The following is a 22,372-nucleotide window of genomic DNA, read 5'->3' on the forward strand; positions in this document are numbered from 1 at the left end:
TATCTATCTATCTATCTATCTATCTGTCTATCTATCTATCTATCTATCTATCTATCTATCTATCTATCTATAAATCCACAAAACAGTCGCATGTCCTGTGGTATGAGAGGCAAATCGTTCCTCCCCACACATGTTACAGACTGCAAACCCAGTCGCATGTCCTGTGGTATGAGAGGCAAATCGTTCCTCCCCACACATGTTACAGACTGCAAACCCTCCAGGACCGTCGCCTAGATGTGAACCCTTTGATGCCAAGGTGCTGACACCTGCAAGCTGACCATCATGAAGCTCCAACTGTTCCATTCCTTTCAATACTAATAATCAATGTTATTTCATTTTCAACCGTTTAGATACTCCCAATTAAGGGTCAATATTTTTAAACTTTGCTTTTATTTCTCATTTCATGCTATTATTCAATAAAGTTACCGAATATCCCTTTTGTTCTTTTATTTGTGTCAACAACGATGTACAATTAGTTCTGTTACTTGATTATCGTTCTGGATGGTTTTAAGAAAAAATTAAATAAACCAAGATTTCAACCCTGTACTATTTTAAAATTTTATTTTATTAAACTTTTTAACTTTTTTTAAAAGTTGGAAAAAGTATCCCAAAACGATCCTAAATATACATTCATTTTTGCTTCGTTTTTGTATCGTTTTTGCATCGTTTTTGCATCGTTTTTGCATCGTTTTTGCACCGTTTTTGCATCGTTTTTGCATCGTTTTTTGAAAGGATCTTCTGCCAAGGTCAAATTTTGACATACTTACAGAAACAAAATGTTTAGAATACAAAATTTTAAAAATATTTATAACTTTCACATTATGTCAAATTTCGACACTAAAAGAAAATGTGGGCAAAAAAAACTACCAATAACGACTCTACTGAAAGCACATCCCTTTTTTACAATTGAAACATTTTGTGATTTTTTTCAGGCTATTTAGACTTTGGTACAAACTCTAATGATTCAGTTTGTGGGGTAAAAAATGATAATCAAAGTGATATTAATAATAACAATAATAATAATAATAATAATAATAGTAAAAATCAGAAATAATGATAACAGTAATATCAATTTTAATAATATTATGACCTCCTAAGAATAACAAAGTTAAATTCAATCATATTCAGATATAAGTATTTATCTAGATGTATAGAAGATCAAAGTGATTTCCGCTGAATAGGAATTCTATTTGAATTATCTGACTTAAATGCAGCTTAAAATCATTCTAAATTAAATATAAATATTTGGTATGCTTGAAGAGACCGTTCACGTATTTTAAAGTAATTTTTGAATAATCAGCGACGGACAAAGAAATCCGGTTTTTAAACTCTAAAGATAAAGTTCCGGCGGCGCGGCGTCGGGGAGGCTATAGAGCTTAAGTGTGCCGTGCGTGCGCTTAAAAGAGGGTTCTTCCGTTTTATTATTAATAAAATTCCGAATATTTTATGAAAAACAGGTGTTTAAAATATGATAAAAAAGTGTTAATTTTGTGTGACTATTAGAAGATGGATAATATTATTTTAAACATGATTGCATAGTTTTCAACAATAACAAGCGTTTTTGTGGACAATTTTAAATTAAGCGTTTACAGAGAATAAACTGGAACTATTGTGGATAGGGTATGGCAGCCTTCAAATTATTTAAAATAACGCTAACAGTCCCTTACAGGATATGTTCTGTTTATATTTGTAGAAATAATAGTTTCATCTTGTATTAAGATAAAGTCAATAAATAGTTCTTAGAAAAAAATGAATTCTCAGAAAAAGAATATTATATTTTTTCAGTATAGTTGAAACAGACTTCTCTCTAACTTAATCAGGCGCAAAAGAGAATTGATTTAACTAGTTGTTTAACTACTTCTCGTTTTGCAGTACAGCTAGTAACCTGTTTAGACTTAAACTGCAGTACAGTAGCTAGCCGCCCATCTGGATACAACCGACGTACAAGATTGTAATCACCAATGTACACTGAACCATCAGGACCTAAACCAAACATTTAAATATACATTAATTAATAGAACCAACAGTGGCGTAAATAAGGGGGGTTATTGGGGTTACTTACCCCCCCCCCCCCTAGAATCCTGGGGGTAATTACCCCCCAAGAATCTTAGGGGTAATCCCCCCCCCCTCTAGAATCTTGGGGACACAAATATCCCCGTTTAGTAACTTGATCTCCATTCTCCATGTCCATGATTACCATTAATTATTTGAAAAAATGTTTTAAAAAATTTTGCGCTTCGCGCGCAGATAATCTTACTCAATCAACTTTATCAAAGTAACATAGATAAATTTTACCCAAAAATCGAGTTTTTAATGCAGTAGCGTACTTGCATTATATGTCAAATTAAGTATAAAGCTCTTCCGGGGGGGGGGGGGGATAAAATGTTAAAAGATCAAGATTATTACGAATTAGATTTTAAAAAAGTAAGACATTTCTCTTTAAATATAGTGAAATTAGCATATTTACCTAGTACATTGACGACAAGAAAATTTAGAAATTAGACATTAGAATATAAACAAAGACAATATTTTTTCAGAGTTTTTGCAAAGTAGCTTTTCTAAAGATTTATAAAAGTTACATCTTTTTCTTCTTAGAGTAAAATTATTTTTTATGTTACTTAAAATAAATTCAGTTTTTTTACAGATCTTTGTAGTTAATGTAAAATGAAGGATATAAAACAAGGTGAAAGCTGAAAGGTAGGAAATGAAGCCATTATAACTACCTGCGGTTAATGAGACAACATTGAGTAAACTGGAAGAGCTAGTAACTACCTGCAGCTAATGAGAAACATTGAATAAACTGGAAGATTAACTACCTGAAGCTAATGCGACAACATTGAGTAAACTGGAAGAGTAACTACCTGCAGCTAATAAGAAAACATTGAGTAATCTGGAAGAGTAACTACCTGCAGCTAATGAGACAACATTGAGTAAACTGGAAGAGTAACTACCTGCGGTTAATGAGACAACATTGAGTAAACTGGAAGAGTAACTACCTGCAGCTAATGAGACAACATTGAGTAAACTAGAAGAACAGTCTGTAGTTTCACAATTGAAATCTCTAGGATGACCTGAACCCTGAAGATCTTCTTCATAAAACTCCCCAGCATCTAAACCTGCAATTAGACAACAATAACCAAAGTTCAAACTTAAACTTGGTAAATTAGGACTCAAAGAAGGTGGAATAGAAAAGTGACTCTTATATGATTATAAATGAAACACAGCATTTTTTAAAACGTACAAAATCCGTTTTACTTACAAAATTCATTTTCAAGCTAGTATATTAGTACAATTTTTTGCTTTATAACAACAATAAATACAGAAGATTGCTAAATGTTGTTTTCCTTTTTCAGCAGTTTTATAGGTGCCACAGAGGAGAACATTGTTAGATTAAAATGGGAAAAATAAAGAAATTTTGCTTGAAAGAGGGCTAATTAATGGTTTTATTTTGGTCAAATTAATATTAATTCTTATTAGTTAATTGGGGGAAATCCAATGACAAAAAATGCGAGGAAAAGATTAATGAATATCTTGATGATTATAAACAATTTAACTAATTAATTCAATTAGTTTTGATGAATTAAATTTAATCAATTAAGTTGTAAAGTTCTTCATCTCAGGAGATGTTTTTTTAAATATCTAAATCTTCTTTGGGCCAACTTTAGAACATTTAGAATTGCAAATTCTCGGCTTTTTCTTTGTTCTTGGTCTTCAGATAGAAATTCCAGGAAGAAATAGAGAAACTCAGAATTAAAGAGGAGTGGGGAGTTTATCATAACAGAGGTGGAGGAACGGAGGTAAGTGGATATTATTTTCTAAAAAAAAACCATGCAATCGGGGCTTAGCAGTTTCTACGTTGAAAGAAACAAGAAAACGATACAATAAACAACAAAAAAATAAATTAAGACATATTTTTACCAAAAAATGATTAATAATCTTGATTGAACCTGTATTTAAAGAATGATGAATATTTAAATTCCATCCTCCGATATCAGTGCTCTGTGCTCTGTAACCTTCCAACCTAGAAATAAAAATATTTAATATCCTACTGAAATCTGACATTTTTGCTTTTTCATCTATTTTTGAATACTGTAGGGTGCTTTTTTCAAGAAACCCTCAATTTAAAGAGGTATATATATACCCTTTCAATCTTTATCTTATCAAAATTTCGAAAACTAATAATGTTCTTTATTTTTTTTCTGTAGCCTAAGTCCAAAACTACTTTTTAAAAGAAGCCAAAATTGAAAACAATTAATTTTAAAAGAGAAGCATATTTATTTCACAATCATCTTGATCAGACAGTTTTTAAGTAAATAAATTGAAACAGACATATAATATGTAAATGGAGTGTTAATTTAAAGTATGTCAGCAGTCCTTTTAACAAGGAAAGATAATTAAAGGTAGGGGGGGNGAAATTTTTATAAACATTTGGAGATCATTCGGATATTAAAACAGAAAGATAAAAACATCTTTTTGTTTTGAACCTTCTGTTACTATTTTAAACCAGAGCAACATTATTTCTAATAAACTCGACATTTTTATCGCATTTGGTTTAATTTAAAACTTAAATTGGCTCCCTATCCTCTCTCTCTCTCACTGGCCAATGCCTGCCCAGCTGGTGGGTTTGTTGAAAGCTGGATAGTGGATATTTTGTACCGGCACGGCATAACTTTAGGCGGGTCTGTAAAATATAATAAATACTTAGCCAGTCCAGTACAAAATATTCATATAAGACGGGGCCGGGCGGTAGCAAATAAATAGTGAGAATATATTTAGACGAAAAATAAAATGAAATTTAGAATTTTGAGAGTTTTCTTTATTAATAAAACGATTCACCAACGCATTATATATGATTAATCAATAAATGAAATATGAATAACCAAATCAAACAAAAATATGAAAAACCAATGCATACAAATTATGACTAATTAACAAATGAAATTATGACTAACCAACAAAATAAATTATGACTAACCAACGCAAGAAATTAAAGAAAATATGACTAACCAATGCAAGAAAATATGACTAACCAATGCAAGAAAATATGACTAACCAATGCATGAAAATATGGCTATCCATCAAATGTAAAAAGTAGAATCACAGGTCCTGTTTAGGATAGAGTCATGACACTAGAGTTACAGATTGGGGGGGAAAAATCTAATAAGTACGATTTTAAGAAAAGCACAAACATGAATTCTTAAAATAGCATTTAATGAAATAAGGTATTTCTACAGAAATAGTTGCCTATTTGATAAATTTCTACAGAAATAGTTGCCTAATTAAGAAATTTCTACAGAAATAGTTGCCTATTTGATAAATTTCTACAGAAATAGTTGCTTATTTGAGAAATTTCTACAGAAATAGTTGGCTATTTGAGAAATTTCTACAGAAAAAGTTGCCTATTTGAGAAATTTCTACAGAAACAGTTGCCTATTTGATAAATTTCTACAGAAATAGTTGCCTAATTAAGAAATTTCTACAGAAATAGTTGCCTATTTGAGAAATTTCTACAGAAATAGTTGCCTATTCTGATAAATAAAACAATGCAGAGCAGAAATCTGTGCAATTATATTTTAAGTTGCAGATTTGAATAAAATAATTATGTTTATGAAAACAATTTCAACTATTTTTGTCATTTCTATCTGTTGACAGTACGGTAACCCCTAAAAAGTCGGTCCAGGCCACCAACTTTGGTGAAACAGGATGGAAATAGCTATAAGCCAATTCTACGTAATATAGCTTTACATAACATTAAATTATGTCTCTAACCAAAACTCGAAAGTTTGACTAACCTCTGAATAAAAACTAATAAAGACTAACTAACTAACTAACCTCTGAACAAATGAATACCAGATGACCGCTTGACAGCCAGTATACTGGTAGCCCACAGAAATTCGAGCATTTGCCGCACCGTACACTCGTTGTTTGTAAACATTCAACTGTACACATAGCACACCATTATTATTCAGTCAACATAATTATTTATTAAATTTCAAATTTCTGAGCTATTTTCAATTGAAGCTCAAATTTCTTAGCAAAAAAATGCCGAAAAGTTCTGTAAAATAAAAATTATTCTGAAAATTATCAAATTCTAAAAAAGACCAAATGTTATTTTTAAAAAATCAAGTAATCTTTTTAATCCTATAAAGGCTGGGGGGTCTGAGTCAATGTATAATGGCCTTAGAGAAAAGGTATACGGTTGAAATGCATGTTTATAGCCCAATTTTTCAAGCCCAGCTCAAAGAAAAAAAATTAGAACTATAACTTTAACTTTGGTGCTATGGAGGGTTGAAAAAAATGCCTAAAAAAGGGTAAAAAAATGAAAAAAATATTTTTTTAAAAACAAATATCAAAATGTGACACATGTTTCTACATGCATTTTTCAAGGGCTTTTCGAAAATATAGTTTTTAGATCTGTAGCTTTAGTCACAAAAAAGTTATGGGCTATTTTAGATTTTTTTTCACAAACAGGACTTTTTTCCACCCTGTACCTTACCCTGTAAATTCAAAAAAAAATATTTTTTGCAAAAAATCCCTTAAATTACTATTCATTAAAAGTCACAAAATTTCACGGTAATAGTGTAAATATTACGGAAGGGGGGTGGGCGTTAAACGCCACACCCAGCCTGTTAAGGGTTAAAGGGTCAATCTTCTTGGAAAAACAGGGAAAAGTTATTTTCACAAAGGAAAAGGGTTTATTTTTTTAAGAGAAAATGCTATTATGGATAAAAAAGATCTTTTTAAAAAGGACAACTTGAATTTGAAAAAAGGCAATTCTCTTAAAAAAGTAAAGATAAAAAAGGCTAAATGTTGTTGAACAGTAAACATCTTTTTTAAAGAGAGAAATTTTCCCTGAAAGGGGCAACTTTTGAAAAGGCCAACAAATACTATTAAAAAAGTGAAAAAGTAAATTATCTAAAATAGTAAAAGTTTTTTAAAAATTTAGATAGTTAAAGTTAGATATTCTCTTTATGAAAAATTAGAATTTTCTTTTAAATTCCTATAAATTGAGAACAGAGCTATGTAGAAGAGTTTAATGCCGCCATAAAAGGGATAAAAATATCAAATCATGGTAATGTATAGAATAAGCTGTGTGTTTACGACAGATAAACCTGAACAATATTAAAATTCTGGTTTAAAGCTAAAATAAAAAAAATCATGTTTTACAAGTATTTTTAAATATTGTAAATGTGAGGCTTTCCTTGTCCCAGGAGAATGTATACAGTAGACCTTCTTCAACTTCAAATTGTTTCCTGTAATAATAATAATAATGATTATAATAATAATAAAAAAAATGATGATGTGAATAATATTAATCAAGTAATTAATATATTAACCAACCAATTAGACAATCAATCCATCAATCAATCAGCCAATTAAGCAATTAAACAATAACCCAATCAATTAATCAACAAATCGCACAACCAATCAATTAACCAATCATTCAATCAAGTAACAAATCAATTAACCAAGCAACCAAATGAATCAATCAACCAATTAAACAAACAACCAATTAAACAAACAAACAGTCAATTAACCAATAAATCAGCTTATTAATTAAGTAGTAAATCAACCAATCCAACATTAAAAAAAGTAACCAATTAAGCAATTAAAAAATCAATCACTTTACTAACCTCGTAACTACTCCGGCAATTGTGATCTTAATATGAATTCTAAAGAGGTTGTTCATGGTATTGTTAATAAAGGAGATGGAGGGAGTGGTGGTGGAGGAGGAGGTGGTGGAGGAGGATGAGGTGGAGGAGAAGGGGGTTAGGAAGATAGTGAGAACGGAAGAAGGAGATGATTGATAAACAAGGTACAGTTTTGAACCTTAAACCAACAAATTTAATTTTCAAAAATAATAAAAATTACGAAAAATAAAAAAATTAAAGAATAAAAATTATATTAAAGGGACTGTAAAGGAAAAATGAATTGGGGTATAGGATAAAACCTAAGAATCTCAGGCGTTGAACGATACATATAAGACATCTATCTGATGTTCCTGTCTCGAGAAATTGATAGAAAACTGTGTCAAAATTATATGAAAATCTATGAAATATTGTATAAAAGTTTAAACAGATCATATTCAGCAAATATGCAAGCAACCTGAAAACGATTATATCCCACAGAAACCTGAGAATCTCAGGTTTGCTCCCATTATAATTTTTCTATTTTTATTTTGCATTTTTAATGGAAATAAATGATAATATTATTTATAAGTCCGTATTACGTCACAAGAACTCCCGCCAATGACAGTGCAGTGTACGGGTCACTTGATACTGACGGAAATCACGTAACCAGTATACTGCACCGCCATTGGATTTTCGTATAAATTGACACAGTTTTATATCCATTTCCGGAGACAGAAACATCAGATAAATGTCTTATGTATCGTTCAACGCCTGAAATTCTCAGGTTTCATCCTATACCCTCTTTCATTTTTCCTTTACAGTCCCTTTAAACATATAACATTCTTCTCTGAAACTGTTAAATATATATTTCTTATTCTCTGAACAAAGGTATAAAATAATGAAACAAATCCTCTTGAAATTGTAAAAGGAAAATCAATGACAAATATAATGTGATTTTTCTTCAAATACAGTGATAACCAGAAAACTCTGAAATGGGAAGACGATTTTATAGCAATATTTAAGTGTATTTCAAAGCAAATAGTTTTATTTAACACTTATTTTAACAATACTTAAATGAAATGGGTCTGTTTACACTCCACAAATTTCTGTATACCATGCTCAATAGACTATTTAAAGTCATACATTGAGTCTTAAAGTCGTCTTCCTATTCCAGAGTTTTCTGGATATCAATGTAGTTCAACATTTTACGGATTTATTCTTTTTTTCAGCCAGCACTAGCAAATTTTTACATTATTGCACGTCAAAATACTCTAGTTGCACCTTATTATCATTCAGAAAAACAGCAATAAGATGAAAATAAGAAAAGACGACATTTATAAATTGGTTTCCTGGAAGCTTAATTGATTGAGTTAGAACTCCTGTGTCTGGATTTACAGATTGCTGGACTGAAGGCTCCTAGGAGACATGAACATACATTAATCTTTTAAAACAACAACTCTAAATAATTAAAAGAGTCGGTAAAGGTTATTTTCTATATATATAGTGCATCCAACGAGGTTATAGTGTATAGAGTGATGATGTACGCTAATCCTTTACTAATTGTATAGACCGTCAACTACAGTGAAACCCTTAATAACGAATACATCGAAAGAATTAATCAAATGTCGTATTCTTCACTTTCTGATAATGGAATATTGCAGATATTTAGGTTTTTAATTAAATAACTATATGGAACTCTTTAAAACTGTTCCCGCATAGTCATAGTTATTTATTTATTTTCTCAAATACTGAAATTTACGAAATATAGTATAAAACTCGTTGAAAAATTGTCAAGACGACATTTGATAAATTCTTCCGATGTATTCGTTATTAAGGGGTTCACTGTATAACGAGAGACTATGGCAAATTTGATTATACGGAGATTCTGGCCTAACATTATTACTAAACAGTGTTATACGGGATTTAGGGGTATATGTCTAATGATAATTGCAAAAAAATAATGAAAGAGATAAAGTTTACAGGCACCCTTTAAAGGCTTTAAAAGTTCAAGAAATCGGAAATTAGAAAAATCTCTTTACTTGGTCAGCTGATGAGTAAGAAGGCGCCACATGGGGTTTTACTTCCGGGTCATGCTGTACACAGGGCGCAGTGTACCGTGTTCCTTTAAACCAAACCAAACCAAATGAAAATAATTATACAAAAATAGGAAAAAAATGTGGATAAAGACAAAGTGACCACACTTAAATAATTACAAAAATTTGTTTTTATTAATTAAAGAAAAAATAAATCTTTTACCGAATCGCTTTTCGTTTAAGGCAATTTATACATTTTTTCTTGTTAAACTAAAAAATATGTGATTTCAGAAATTCCATTACTCCTGCTAAATGAAAAATGCAAAATTTCAATATGAATCCATTGAAATTCATTCAATTAAATTTTATTGCGAATATTTTATAAATTCGAAGAAGTGTCCCGGCCTTGAGAAAATCCCCAAATCCTACTTTGAGATAGGAAAAACATTTTATTTGAAAAGATGTGTAGCCAGGCCTGGAGGGAGGTGGGGGGAAGGGGGGGGGTCCAGGCCTGGAGGGAGGTGGGGAAGGGGGGGGGTATAGAAGGATTTGGTTTAGGAATGGACGTGGGTGGTTGAGTGGTTGTGGGGGGGGGAGGAGAAAGACTTTTCTTGGCTCTTAAAATTCCGAAACTGGTAAAGTATAAAAACATAAAGTAATATGTTGTAACATAATTTATTTTACGTTATTGCCTCTAATTTTCTAAAGTAGATATAAAACTAAGAAGAGGAGAATATAAGTTTGATTTTATTTTGGACAGATATATAGAACTGTTTTTTTTTGTAAACTTGTATCTAATGAACAATGACTTCTTGGAAAAGGCTTCTCCTGCCCTCCAAGCCTTGTTTTCAATTTTTGTTATTGTTCAGACTTTTTTCAATCCATTCGTCAACGGTTACAAGTGTTCGAAAAACAGTTTTTCAGGTAGCCGTTTGAACGGAATGTTTTTTTCTTAACAAATCTTATTAACAGTTTCCGCTCTTGATATAAATTTAATTAAAGGGAGTGTTCGCGAAAAATGTAAGGGGGTATAGGCTTAATGCGATAAAAAAGCGCTTTTGATCGCTGCTAATCTTATTTCTATCTGTTGCGTCTATAGGGAGAAAATTGTTAAAAACGACTAATACCGAAGAACGCAGCGTCCATACAAATTCAGAAAGATGCAACATTCAACTCGGATCGTAAGCAAATCAATTTAATTCCAAGCAAATCATTCAGATATTACAATTAATAGTCATCGATTATTTTTCGACGCATTCGTAAATAGTTCAAATAGATTATCAAGTACAATATGTGGCAACAGTGAAATGGACCAATTATACATGACGTCACAAGTGTCAAATATAACAAGGAAAATGAAATTTTCTAACAATAGTTGACATGTTTTCCAAGATTAAATAAAAAAGTGTAATAACAGAAAATAAAGAACACATAACTGTACTGAGAGTGTATAAAGTCTCAGTTGCCATCTATTGTACTAGAATCTAAATATATGTGCATGGAGGGTCGCTTAAACTCCCTTAAAAAATCCATTAACTTTATTTCTTTGAGGTTTGAACTGGTTCCTTGAGATGAATCCTCCTCTGCCCAGGATATGCCTAGTCTAGGACTTGAGGACATTATGATAGGTTCCAGGACATGGATCTCGTTCCAAGGAACATGCGAGGTCCTTGTTAAAGGTTTGAAAGGAGACCTAAACAAATAGAATTTTATTTATGTAGTTGTTGAAAATATAATTGATTTACGATCCTTATTAAGCTTTCAAGAATCCATTAGTGCCTGATCCAATCAGGGTTCAGTCATATGTTTGTTGTATTCTGAACCAATAGAAATAGTAGAGGTAAAGTATCTTTCTATCTATCTCATTATCCAATTAGAGTTATGAATCCTTAAATCGGTGCTATCAGGAAATGGAAAAATTTAATTCTACTGAACCTGTGGTGTCTTTGCAATTGATAGTCATAGCCCTAAGCAATTTAACATCGATTTTATAGTAGAACTACTTCAGCCATTCATTTATAGATTTGTTATCAATCATTTTTTTTACGAGAAATTTGACTTTAACAAGTTTTGCTAAGACCAGTTATGTCTGTAATACAATCAGAGTTTAGCATGGGGAACCTTAGACAAATTAGATGTTTAAGTTACGAAGGAAGTAATTGCAAACAATTTTATTGATTGAAAACCAGCACATTTGTTATTACATTGGCTTATGTTATTTATAAAATTTGTCATGACGTCTGTATATGATATTTTACTATTGCTGTCTCAAAGAATAGTTAGATTATGTCTGTATATGATATTTTACTAATACTGTCTCAAAGAATAGTTATATTATGTCTGTACATGATATTTTACTAATACTGTCTCAAAGAATAGTTAGATTATGTCTGTATATGATATTTTACTAATACTGTCTCAAAGAATAGTTAGATTATGTCTGTATATGATATTTTACTAATACTGTCTCAAAGAATAGTTAGATTATGCTTCATCCACTATTATGAAATCATATAGTGTTAGCAAAGTGTGCCAAAAAGCGATAAAATGAATTATATGGATTCCTATACTACAGACTTTATAGTTATAAATGAACAATGAGAATATAACAATAGAATTGGTTAGACTCTCAAATAGAATAGAACAGAATTCAAAACCAAGACCTCAAACCTTTAATTAAACACTTTCATTCCCTTTAGATTAATATTCATTCATAAATTAATTTGCTTATTTTGACATTAAGGGTGTCTTTAATAGCTGTTTATTACTATAATCATAAATAGTGATAAGAAACCAAAAAAAATGCTAAAAAATTGTCAACTTATTTTCAAACAGAAAAATAAAATTTGGTTTATTTCATTCTGTATTCAGTGTTAAATATTAAGGCTTTAACCAACCTTATCCATTAGTTTAATTTGTATTATTAGTCTAAAAAAATATTGTTATGATGCCTTAAGTAAAGGCCAAGAAATGACAGATCAAATTAAAATTCATCCAAAGTTTTGTACAACGAAGGTTTACTGTTTTTATTTTTCATGTTTTGTCCTTTGCGATAAATTGGAAGGTCCTGGACCCTGGTTTAAAATTCCGTAAGTTTTATTTTCAAAACCAACTTTCTTTGATTAAATGCAGGTTTTTTAAAATTTGATTATTTTCTGTTATCTTTGATAGGGTATTTCAGAGATCAAAACTTGACTCAGACTTTTTAATATAGTTATAGATGTATGTAAAATGAAAGATGATATCCCCCCTTTTTTTTACCATAGTAGTCCCTTTGAGCGACTTACCGCTGAAACTGTAATGTAACGGCCCCGCCTCCATTGACCAGCATGTCAAACCAGCCACCAGGGCGGGTCAGTGTGAACCCATAGTTAGATGCACCAGAGTTACGGTCGACACTAACACGGACACCGATTATACCTTCACCCGTCCGGGTCAATACACGACCCCGCACCACTGAAGCTCTTTCCTCCTGAAAAATAAAAATTAAATTCAAAATCTGATATTTGAATTTAACACTATTTTGATACAATAATTGTCATATTTCAAAAGAAATGTTTTGCACATTTTTGCTTTATTATTTGATTTCGTATTAAATATTTGGATTTTTGTAAATTTAAAAATTGGATTTAATTTAGTAATAAATTCTAAATTAAATGATTTTTCTTATACATACATACAGTGATACAAAATTTACAAAAGCGAAAATATAAAAAGGACAGTAATAATGATTGATGCTGGGCTTTCTTTCAAAATCAAAATATTTTTTCAAAATTATTTATTTACCTCATAGAACTCTTGTTTAGCGTAGCTTTGAACACTTTTCTCTCCTAGGATTAGGAACTTGACTTGATCAAAGAAGGAGCTGGAGGGAGGAGCAAGTGGACCATTGGACACAACCTAGGATGAACACTTTTAAATAAACGGAATGAGATTAGCTCATTCTCTCTTTTTCAGGTATATTAAATTTGAGAGATCGTTAGATATTAACACAACATTAGCACATTACTGGCTTAAAGATGTAATAGTTGTGAAATCCAAAAAAAATCTGTTAAGATCCGATCTTTTAATGATTAGTATTACTATTATTTTTATTATCCTCATTATTATTATTATAAAGTGGGAGCAGCAGTTACTATCTCCACAATCAACCAAACCATCTTATAAATATTTATTTAAATTTGATTAACAGAAAATCTTAACGATTGTATAATAAAGGCTTAAGGGTAACGTTATCAATCGTTAAGGGAGTGTTCGCGAAAAATGAAAAGGGTATAAAGGGGGTTTTATGATCTGATAGTTACTTTTTTCCTGTTTCGAGGATTTTCGATAATAAAGACGACATTTTCATATTTTCCATGAATTTTGGGAAATCCAGCGCCAGTGAAATATTATTTTAAAAAACAAAATAAAAAATATTATGAAATATTAACTAGATACGATTGCGTCGAAAAATAATCGATGACTATTTTTTGTAATATCTGATTGATTTGTTTGGAATTAGATTGATTATTTTACAATCCGAGTTGAATATTGCAACTTTCTGAATTTGAATAGACGCTACGTTCTTCAGCATGAGTCGTTTTTAACAATTTTCTAATTATAGACGCAATAAAGGATTTGTTTCTTTGCAACAAACTCGGATTTTCTAATTCCTATGTTTTTGCGACCAACTGTCGTAGACCTTAAATATTTCAAGCTATGAATTCTGTTAAATCAAATAATCTAAGTTAGATTTGCAACATCAACATCCAATGATAAACGGATGAGAAATATTGAGTTTGTTGCAAAAACTCAATTCCTTTCCTTTAAACTTAACCAAAATATTCCACTATCCCCTTCCCTAGAAATCCCCCTACTCTATCTCTTCCCATGAATCCATCCGCATTGATTAATATATATATATAAATATATACATATACATATATATATAAATATATAATATATATAAATATAATATATTTATACATAAATGCATATATCTCCTATATATTGTGCCTGCTTCATTGGATTATCTTTACTAACTTGAAACATTGGATGAATTGCGGGAAAAATAATAAAAGAAAATATTTTAAACAATCTGACATAGCTAAATTTTTTATTTTACTCACGGTAAACTAGTCAGAGCTAAATATGCTCGAAATTTATAGTTGACCATTAAGTTAGGCGTGGTGGAATTAGAATCTATTCAGTTTCAGATTAATAACAATACCACACCGAAAAGTGTAACATAATGGAAAGTACTTATTTGATAAGTAAAACAGAGTGTTCGAAAGTGAAGGGTCTCTGACAATTCAACATTTAAACCTTAGTATATTATGATTCATGCAAGTATGATAGAGTTTATTACAAGTAGAGTTGAACATGTATATTATAAGAATAAATAATTTTATAATAAATTTTTCCAATGATTAAAGTAAATAAAATTATTAGTTTAAAGGTGTAACCGATCTCTGATTGGTTAATACCTCGGGGATTTGACCAATGATAGATCGATTGACATCCTTTATATGATTTGCGATGAGAAAGATCTCGTCGTTTGCCCATTCGGAAATTTATTTAATTTTGAAAATGTTCTTCTTTGACTATGCTGAATAATTCTGCAAGTTACTTTTATAGAGAAACCACAGTTAAAAATTATCTATTTCCAGGCAGAAAAAAAGAATATCTTGGTTTTGATAGTGCAAAGGTTTCAAGGGTAACGATTAGGCTTTGCAACAAACGAAACGTTTTGCGAAAAAATGCAAAAATTTGTTTCGCGAAATCCACAGGTGTTGAAGCTGTAATATGTCTTTTTTGATGAATTTTCGCTTTTTTTCGCAAAATATTTTGCATTTCTTACTTAGCGAAAATTTCGCATTTTTTCGCGAAATAGAATAGCAAAATTTCGTGAAACAAAACGAAATTTTTGCATTTTTCGTGAGCGAATGTAATGCGGAAAAATGCGAAAATTTTCGCGAAACGAATTTTTTTTCGCGACAACCCTTAATGATGCTGTAAATCGGACATAGCTATTATTGGAGTGGAGGGTTCCATGAAATTAGTCTACAGACCCTTTATCAAATTACAAGTCGAGCTTCCATCTCTTAAACATGAGTCGAGCAGGTTTCTGTGCTCCCTGAGTTTACTTAAAATTAAAGCCAATAAACGGAATGTTGAAAACATCATAAAACTAGTAGTGCTCAAAACAGTCCCCTAAACACCCCGATAGCCTTTAAAACATTCAACAAACTGACAGGGGATAGTTAAGGTTAAGATGGATGGCCCCGGCTGATGTGTAATAAAATATTTCAAATTAATTTCATTTAGATTTCCTATTAATAAACGAAGGGATTTTTTATGTTTTTAAAACAAAGCTTTGTTAGTTAAAAAAACGAAAAAAGATCGTCTTTTCGTTCGTTTTTAAAAACGAGGCCCACAAACAATGCTCCTCTAACAGTTGGGAATCGACCATTACCATATTTAGATGTAGGTTCACTTGAAAATACGCTTTTAGTCACTTTATGAAAAAAATAATAAGAAAAAATGTAATGGATGATTTGTTGCTAGTTTAACCTTTTCAAAGTTTTCATCACTCCGTCTTAAATCTTTTCGAAAACTTTTTACTTTGAACTTATAATTCCGTATTTCAAAACTCAGAAAACTTGGAGAGAGGGAGGTTTAAGAATCCCAGGTGGTCTGGAAAATTTAAATACATTGTAAAAAATATACTATAACTTTACTTACATGATATTTTTTGTAGAGTTCTTACTATTATTAATCAGGGGTCCATATAATTCCCAAAATAGCTGATTTTCTCGATCCCAAAATAATTTTTTGCCCCCAACTTTAAAAAAAATGCCCCCAATTGTAAAAAAAATGCCCCCATTAAAAAAATATTTTCAAATTCCACTAACACATTTGCCCCAATTGCCCCCAATTTGAAAAAAATGCCCCCAATTAAAAAACATTTTAAATTCCACTAACTAACCCCTGTTATTAATGCCTATAATTGACTATCATAATTTGCAGCTTTCCCCTACTTTAGTAAATAATGGAATGCCTTATATACATCTTTTTTATCTAATTGTATTCTTTCTTTTATTAATATCTACTCCTATTTTCATAACAATCTATTCTTTGATTTATCGATGTTCTTCGATTCTTTTAGAATTTCTCTAATGATTTACATAAGCTGTTCTATACTATTGTATAGTTTATTTATTGAATAATTTACATTTACTGTTCTTTAGATTTGCCCGTAAATTACTCTGTTCTGTTTTAAATAAATAAAGTTTGTTATGATAAAAACCGATGATTAACATTTCTGTTTATAGAATAAGATCATAATTTTGAATTTGCCATAATAATAAATTACATTTATCTTCTTAACCTCTCCGTAAACAGATTTTCTGTTCTGTTTTGTCCATTTTTTCCTATTTCTACCTCTCCTGCCGTTCTATGATTACCATATGGTTTGTTCAACAGGGTGTCCCAAACTAGAATAACTACGCGAAATTGAGGCCTAGTAATGCATTTCTCAAAAGTCTGAAAAGGAATTGAGTCTTTGCCACAAACTCTAATTTTATCTTTACAACCCAATGGCGTAGACCGGAGATATTCCAAACTATGAATTGTATTAGGTCTGTCAAGTAATCTAAGTTTGAAATGCCAAAAGTTTACACCAGCAAAGTTTAAAGACATAGGGATCAGACAATTTGAATTTGAGAAAAAGACTCAATTCCTCTGGGAGAGTAGAAATACAAAAAAAAAATAAAAAAAACCTTATCAGCGTTTTTTTTGACACACTATTGTATTTTAGCTACAAGTTATAACAATATGCTTACCTTTGTCGTTGTCCAATCCGTCTTGACATTCAGTTTCTGTTTTCAAGTTACAGTGCTCTCCTGTCCAGCCTTGAAAAAAATTGAGATAAATAAAAGGATCAAGGAAGGTAGAACCTAAACATTAAAACTTTAAGAGTTTTGGGACATCTTCTCAGGATCTTCCTTTGTTGGTAACCCGGTATATATATTTTTCTGGTCACAAAATAATTTTTTTTTGGTCACAATAACTTGTGGATTTCTGCAAAGATCCCATCAAACAAATTGTCTGAATTTACACTTTTCATGATAAAAAACAACGATATCGTTTCAATTTGCCACAGAGCAAAGTTTCAAGGGTTTCACTCTAAAAAATGGCCACCCTCAACTAAGCTGTCTGCGTGTAGTGCAGTACTCTGGACGAAGAAATAGCGCGGTTTAGTGGAGAGTGAGGGTCAAGTGAATTATTATATCTACAGTCCCTTTCATAATTGTAGGTTTAAGACAAATATAAAAATAGAATTGCAATTTTATTTGACCAATTACTGATTAAGATATGCAATAACGAAGTTCATTACTGATGATAAAGTCGCGCATTTTATGTAAAAGCTTTCTCATGTGAGGATGTTAATCGCAACCAATTAAATTTCCTTGATTGAAATAGTTGATTAAGAAGTGTACTGTAGACAACAATCTAAGGTGTACTGTACAATTGATAAACAGGTAATGTACATAATGTAATGCTTTGAAAGTGTATGATAAATCTTAGAATATCAAATGCTTTTTAGAAGTCCAGAAGCAACCAACCCGATAAATTGATAATTGACAGAAATTTAAAAAGTTTCACCTCCCGCCCTCTACATCTAATGTCTAAAAGTAAATAAAACTGAGTTTACTTATTTCCAATACAATTATGTACCAAATTTTATAATATGTACAAATTGTCTTAGCCTGCTCAACGAATAAAACCTTCGACTAATTCAGGATTAATCCGTAAAAAGATTGTAAAGAATTGATAGAAAGAAATAGGACGACCCCTCGGGGTTGTAGAACTGACTCTGCGTGTTTTGAACGGATTTGATAAAAAGTTTAGACCTTGGCTTTCAATCATAACCCTATTTTGATTTTCGGACAGGGTGTGGGGGGGGGGGGGGGGGGGGGGGGGGGGGGGGTCATTATACCTGATTTACAAGTGCAGGAATATTCTCCATCATTCAGTAAACAATCTCCATTTCCGAAACAGTTCTTTTCACATCCTTCCAATCCACAATTTCTAAATTATAAAACTTGGTTAGAAATTTCCATATTTTCAAAATAATTAGATGACATTTCAGTGTTTTAACAAAAGTAAAATTTCTTTTAAAAACTTCTTTTAAACTCTTTAATGACAATCAATAGCTCTTAGTCTTTTTGAAAAAGGAAATGAACACTTGTTACAAACTCTAAAATTCTTTTACCCATATCTCTGCAACCTTAAAATGAAAACCCTTTGATATTTCAAACTTTAACAACTTGATCTAGCAAAACTCATAATTTAAAATATAACATCAGGTGATTTAAATGATTAAAAAATTTAGATTTCTAGAAAGTTTTCAGTTCCTTATTGACTTTGATTTCAAATATGTTGTTTTTTAGTTCATTACACATTAATATTTTTCTACTTTGTCTGATTATTTGATCCATTTAGTTTGAATAGATTTGATATATTTGATGTCAGTGCACTTACACAATCAGTTCGAAAACTTTTATTGTGGACAATAAAAAGAATGAAACAAACCAGATTTAAGGGACTGTTAGCGGTATTTAAAGCGACTCATACATTCAAAATGTTGGGGATTTACAGCACCTTTAAATGTTACCGTTGTTATTCGTTAGTGGCGTTGAATAATGGGTCTTTTAGAATTATGTTTACAGTTCTTTAATTAATTGGACGCGTTAAATAAAGGGTCTTTAAGAACAATGATGATACTGACAGTCCCTGTAATTCGTTGGTGGCATTAAATAAAGGGTCTTTTAGAATTATGCCAATAGTCCCTTAAAGAATTAAATCTACCAACCTGCCATTCCATCCTTCTCTGCAGAGACAGGTTCCATTCCTGCATTCTCCATGCTCCTGTTCCAAACCAAACCGTTTCAAAATAGAGTTTCCAAACCAAACCATGATAAAAACAGAGTTTCCTGTCCAAACCATTTAAAAACAGAATTTCCAAACCAAACCATTATAAAACAGAGTTTCCTGACCAACCCATTTCAAAACAGAGTTTTCATACCAAACCATTTCAAAACAGAGTTTCCGGACCAAACCATTTCAAAACAGAGTTTCCTGACTAAACCATTTTAAAACAGAGTTTCCTGACAAAACCATTTAAAAAAAACAGAGTTTTCAAACCAAACCATTTTGAATAAAGTTTCCAAACCAAACCAATATAAGATATCTTTAAGATTTTCGTGTTTAAAAGTGTGTATTTTACTTAAAATATATATTGTGTCGAGCAGAGTTTTCAATGAGTTTGAAATAGATTTCCAAGGAGTTGTGTCAACATCAATTCAACAAACTCAACAGAGAAAATCCCATCTTAACACATTTTAGTCTAGGAAAGTAAAACATTTAAAGAGACTGTAGGCGTTCCAGCGATTCTCTTGTAGTTTCCAACAGTACAGCTCAGTCTGATACTTATAAATGATATCCTTGTTATTTTCTTAAAAAGAAGATTTTTTTTCAATCGTGGTTTCTTTGCTAAAGTGGGTTTCGGCTGCTGAAACAATTGAAGAACTGTCAGAATTAAACAATTTACAAATTAACAATTAAACAAAGCTAGAAAATGTACAATATCTCTCACATTATTGATAGGATAAAAATTTAAAAGGTACATTAATAATCAGACATCGTTTAAAACTTCGTTTGTACAGTTCCTTTAACAAATCTTATTCTCCTAGGGTCCTGGCAGTAAAACATTTTAATTAATGTATATTCTATTTTAAACTTAAATTAGGATTTGTTTGAACAATGTACAGTGCTTTAATTTATAGAATAGAAGGAGATAACTGATTTAAAGAAAAGAACGGGTTCCGGGAAAGATGTATCAGTTCTGTAATCTATAGAAAAAAGAGTGGGTTTAGCGTAAGAGGTACAATGCTTTAATTTAAAGATAAAAACTCAAAACTATCTTTATTATCAATGCCTGTAGAAAGAAATTTAATGCATGCTGGTGAGACTTAATTATGGTCTAATCAATTCTTCATGAAAAGTCGTTTTATTTTAAGTACCGAACTTTCTGCAGACATTTTTGTGTTGACAGTCTCAAAGATATCCTCCACAATATGTGGATATTTGCAAACAGTTCCTTTAAATATCCTCCACAATATGAGTTTATTTGCTAACAGTTCCTTTAAATATCCTCCACAATATGTGTATATTTGCAAACAGTTCCTTTACATATCCTCCACAATATGGGTATATTTGCTGACAGTTCCTTTAAATATCCTCCACAATATGTGTATATTTGCTAACAGTTCCTTTAAATATCCTCCACAATATATGCTAACAGTTCCTTTAAATATTCTCCACAATATGGGTATATTTGCTAACAGTTCCTTTAAATATCCTCCACAATATGTGTATATATGCTAACAGTTCCTTTGAATATCCTCCACAATATGTGTATGTTTGCTAACAGTTCCTTTAAATATCCTCCACAATCTATATATAAATTTGGCTTGTCTGTTTGTCTGTCTGTCTGTTTGTTTGTTTGTTTGTTTGTATCCAATAAACGTCAAAACGGCTGAATCGATCGGGCTCAAATTTTTTGTGGGACATCTAGGGACCCCAGGGAAGGTTTATGAAAAATAAAAATTTCAAATATTTGTCTCCATCAAAATTCGATCGTCATTAAATTTTTAAAAATTTTGAAAATCCGCGAAATTTTTTGTGAAAATCCGCGAATTATTTTTATTTTGTTTTACGATGTACACAAAGAGAACATGTTCACAACTAATTTAGAAGATGGGCGCGAAGCGCCCTCTAAGGCTAGAAAGAAGGGCGCGATCGCCTTGAATTTCTAGTATGTGTATATTTGCTAACAGTTCCTTTAAATATCCTCCACAATATGGGTATGTTTGCTAAACCAAGGAGTCTGTAAACTTTAATAAACACCGAGTTAAAGTTTGCAACAAGTTATGTGCTAAGTTTAACTCGTAAACCTTTATCAAGTTAGATTTACATTTACATGTGTGCAATTAAAATTAACTTTGTGAATTTATAACGTTAGTAAAAACTTAATAAGAGAAACTGAGAAATCTAGATTCTTGTTTAAACGTTTAAACGTATAAAAAACTAAAATAAGGCGTATCTCGCTTTAGTAAAACATTTGGTAAAAAACTTTTGGTTCTAAAATGCCGTAAAACGGAATATTTTTTCTAAATCATTATTTATTTCGACGCCCGGAGAAAAATGTGCCATACGGACTTAAAGCCAAAATGGCTATTCCGTACAAAAAATCTTTATGTTATTGAGTTTGGTAATGTCAGTGTCAAATAGACCCAACCAGCCTATTTGCAGTGCCTTAGTCGTGGTTGGTCAGCTACTCATAGGAAACAAAAGACCTGCTGGTACCATACTGAGACTTGTTAAATCTTGAAATTGGTCAAATGGGTCTGTTTACACGGCACTCTGTCTCATGCTCATTGGACTGTTTAATTAATTCTAAAAGTCATCTTTAGATTCCATAGCTTTCTGGTTATCACTGTACTTTATTTTTGATTTGTAAACTTTCGAATCCTGATATTTGTGTGTGAACAGGCCAAGTTTTACCAATAACGTCACGATAAATAAAGATATTTACTGAGTCAGGTTTGACACATCTAAACCTATTTATGTGACACTAGGAGAACTCGGAAACAAGTTCAG

The 22,372-nt window shown here is 31.1% G+C and overlaps 1 protein-coding gene across 1 annotated transcript in view; it reads right to left on the bottom strand.

Moving 5' to 3' along the window:
- LOC111706016 (teneurin-a) overlaps window positions 1–22,372 on the bottom strand; it is a 102,610-nt gene that overhangs the window by 19,700 nt on the left and 60,538 nt on the right. Inside the window, exons 22-38 of the mRNA XM_023478751.1 lie at window positions 19,524–19,579; window positions 18,648–18,739; window positions 17,491–17,559; window positions 13,748–13,824; window positions 13,451–13,564; window positions 12,952–13,136; window positions 11,230–11,357; window positions 9,671–9,753; window positions 8,981–9,047; window positions 7,635–7,830; window positions 7,202–7,253; window positions 5,833–5,939; window positions 3,948–4,021; window positions 2,997–3,116; window positions 1,886–1,983; window positions 1,091–1,093; window positions 149–294 (exon numbers count right to left, since the gene is read on the bottom strand). Coding sequence (XP_023334519.1) covers window positions 149–294; window positions 1,091–1,093; window positions 1,886–1,983; window positions 2,997–3,116; window positions 3,948–4,021; window positions 5,833–5,939; window positions 7,202–7,253; window positions 7,635–7,830; window positions 8,981–9,047; window positions 9,671–9,753; window positions 11,230–11,357; window positions 12,952–13,136; window positions 13,451–13,564; window positions 13,748–13,824; window positions 17,491–17,559; window positions 18,648–18,739; window positions 19,524–19,579 — 1,667 coding nt within the window. The remainder of the gene's footprint in view (window positions 1–148; window positions 295–1,090; window positions 1,094–1,885; window positions 1,984–2,996; window positions 3,117–3,947; window positions 4,022–5,832; window positions 5,940–7,201; window positions 7,254–7,634; window positions 7,831–8,980; window positions 9,048–9,670; window positions 9,754–11,229; window positions 11,358–12,951; window positions 13,137–13,450; window positions 13,565–13,747; window positions 13,825–17,490; window positions 17,560–18,647; window positions 18,740–19,523; window positions 19,580–22,372) is intronic.

Source organism: Eurytemora carolleeae, unplaced genomic scaffold (genome assembly GCF_000591075.1).
Source record: "Eurytemora carolleeae unplaced genomic scaffold, Eaff_2.0 scaffold685, whole genome shotgun sequence".
In the NCBI taxonomy this organism is placed as follows: Eukaryota; Metazoa; Arthropoda; class Copepoda; order Calanoida; family Temoridae; genus Eurytemora; species Eurytemora carolleeae.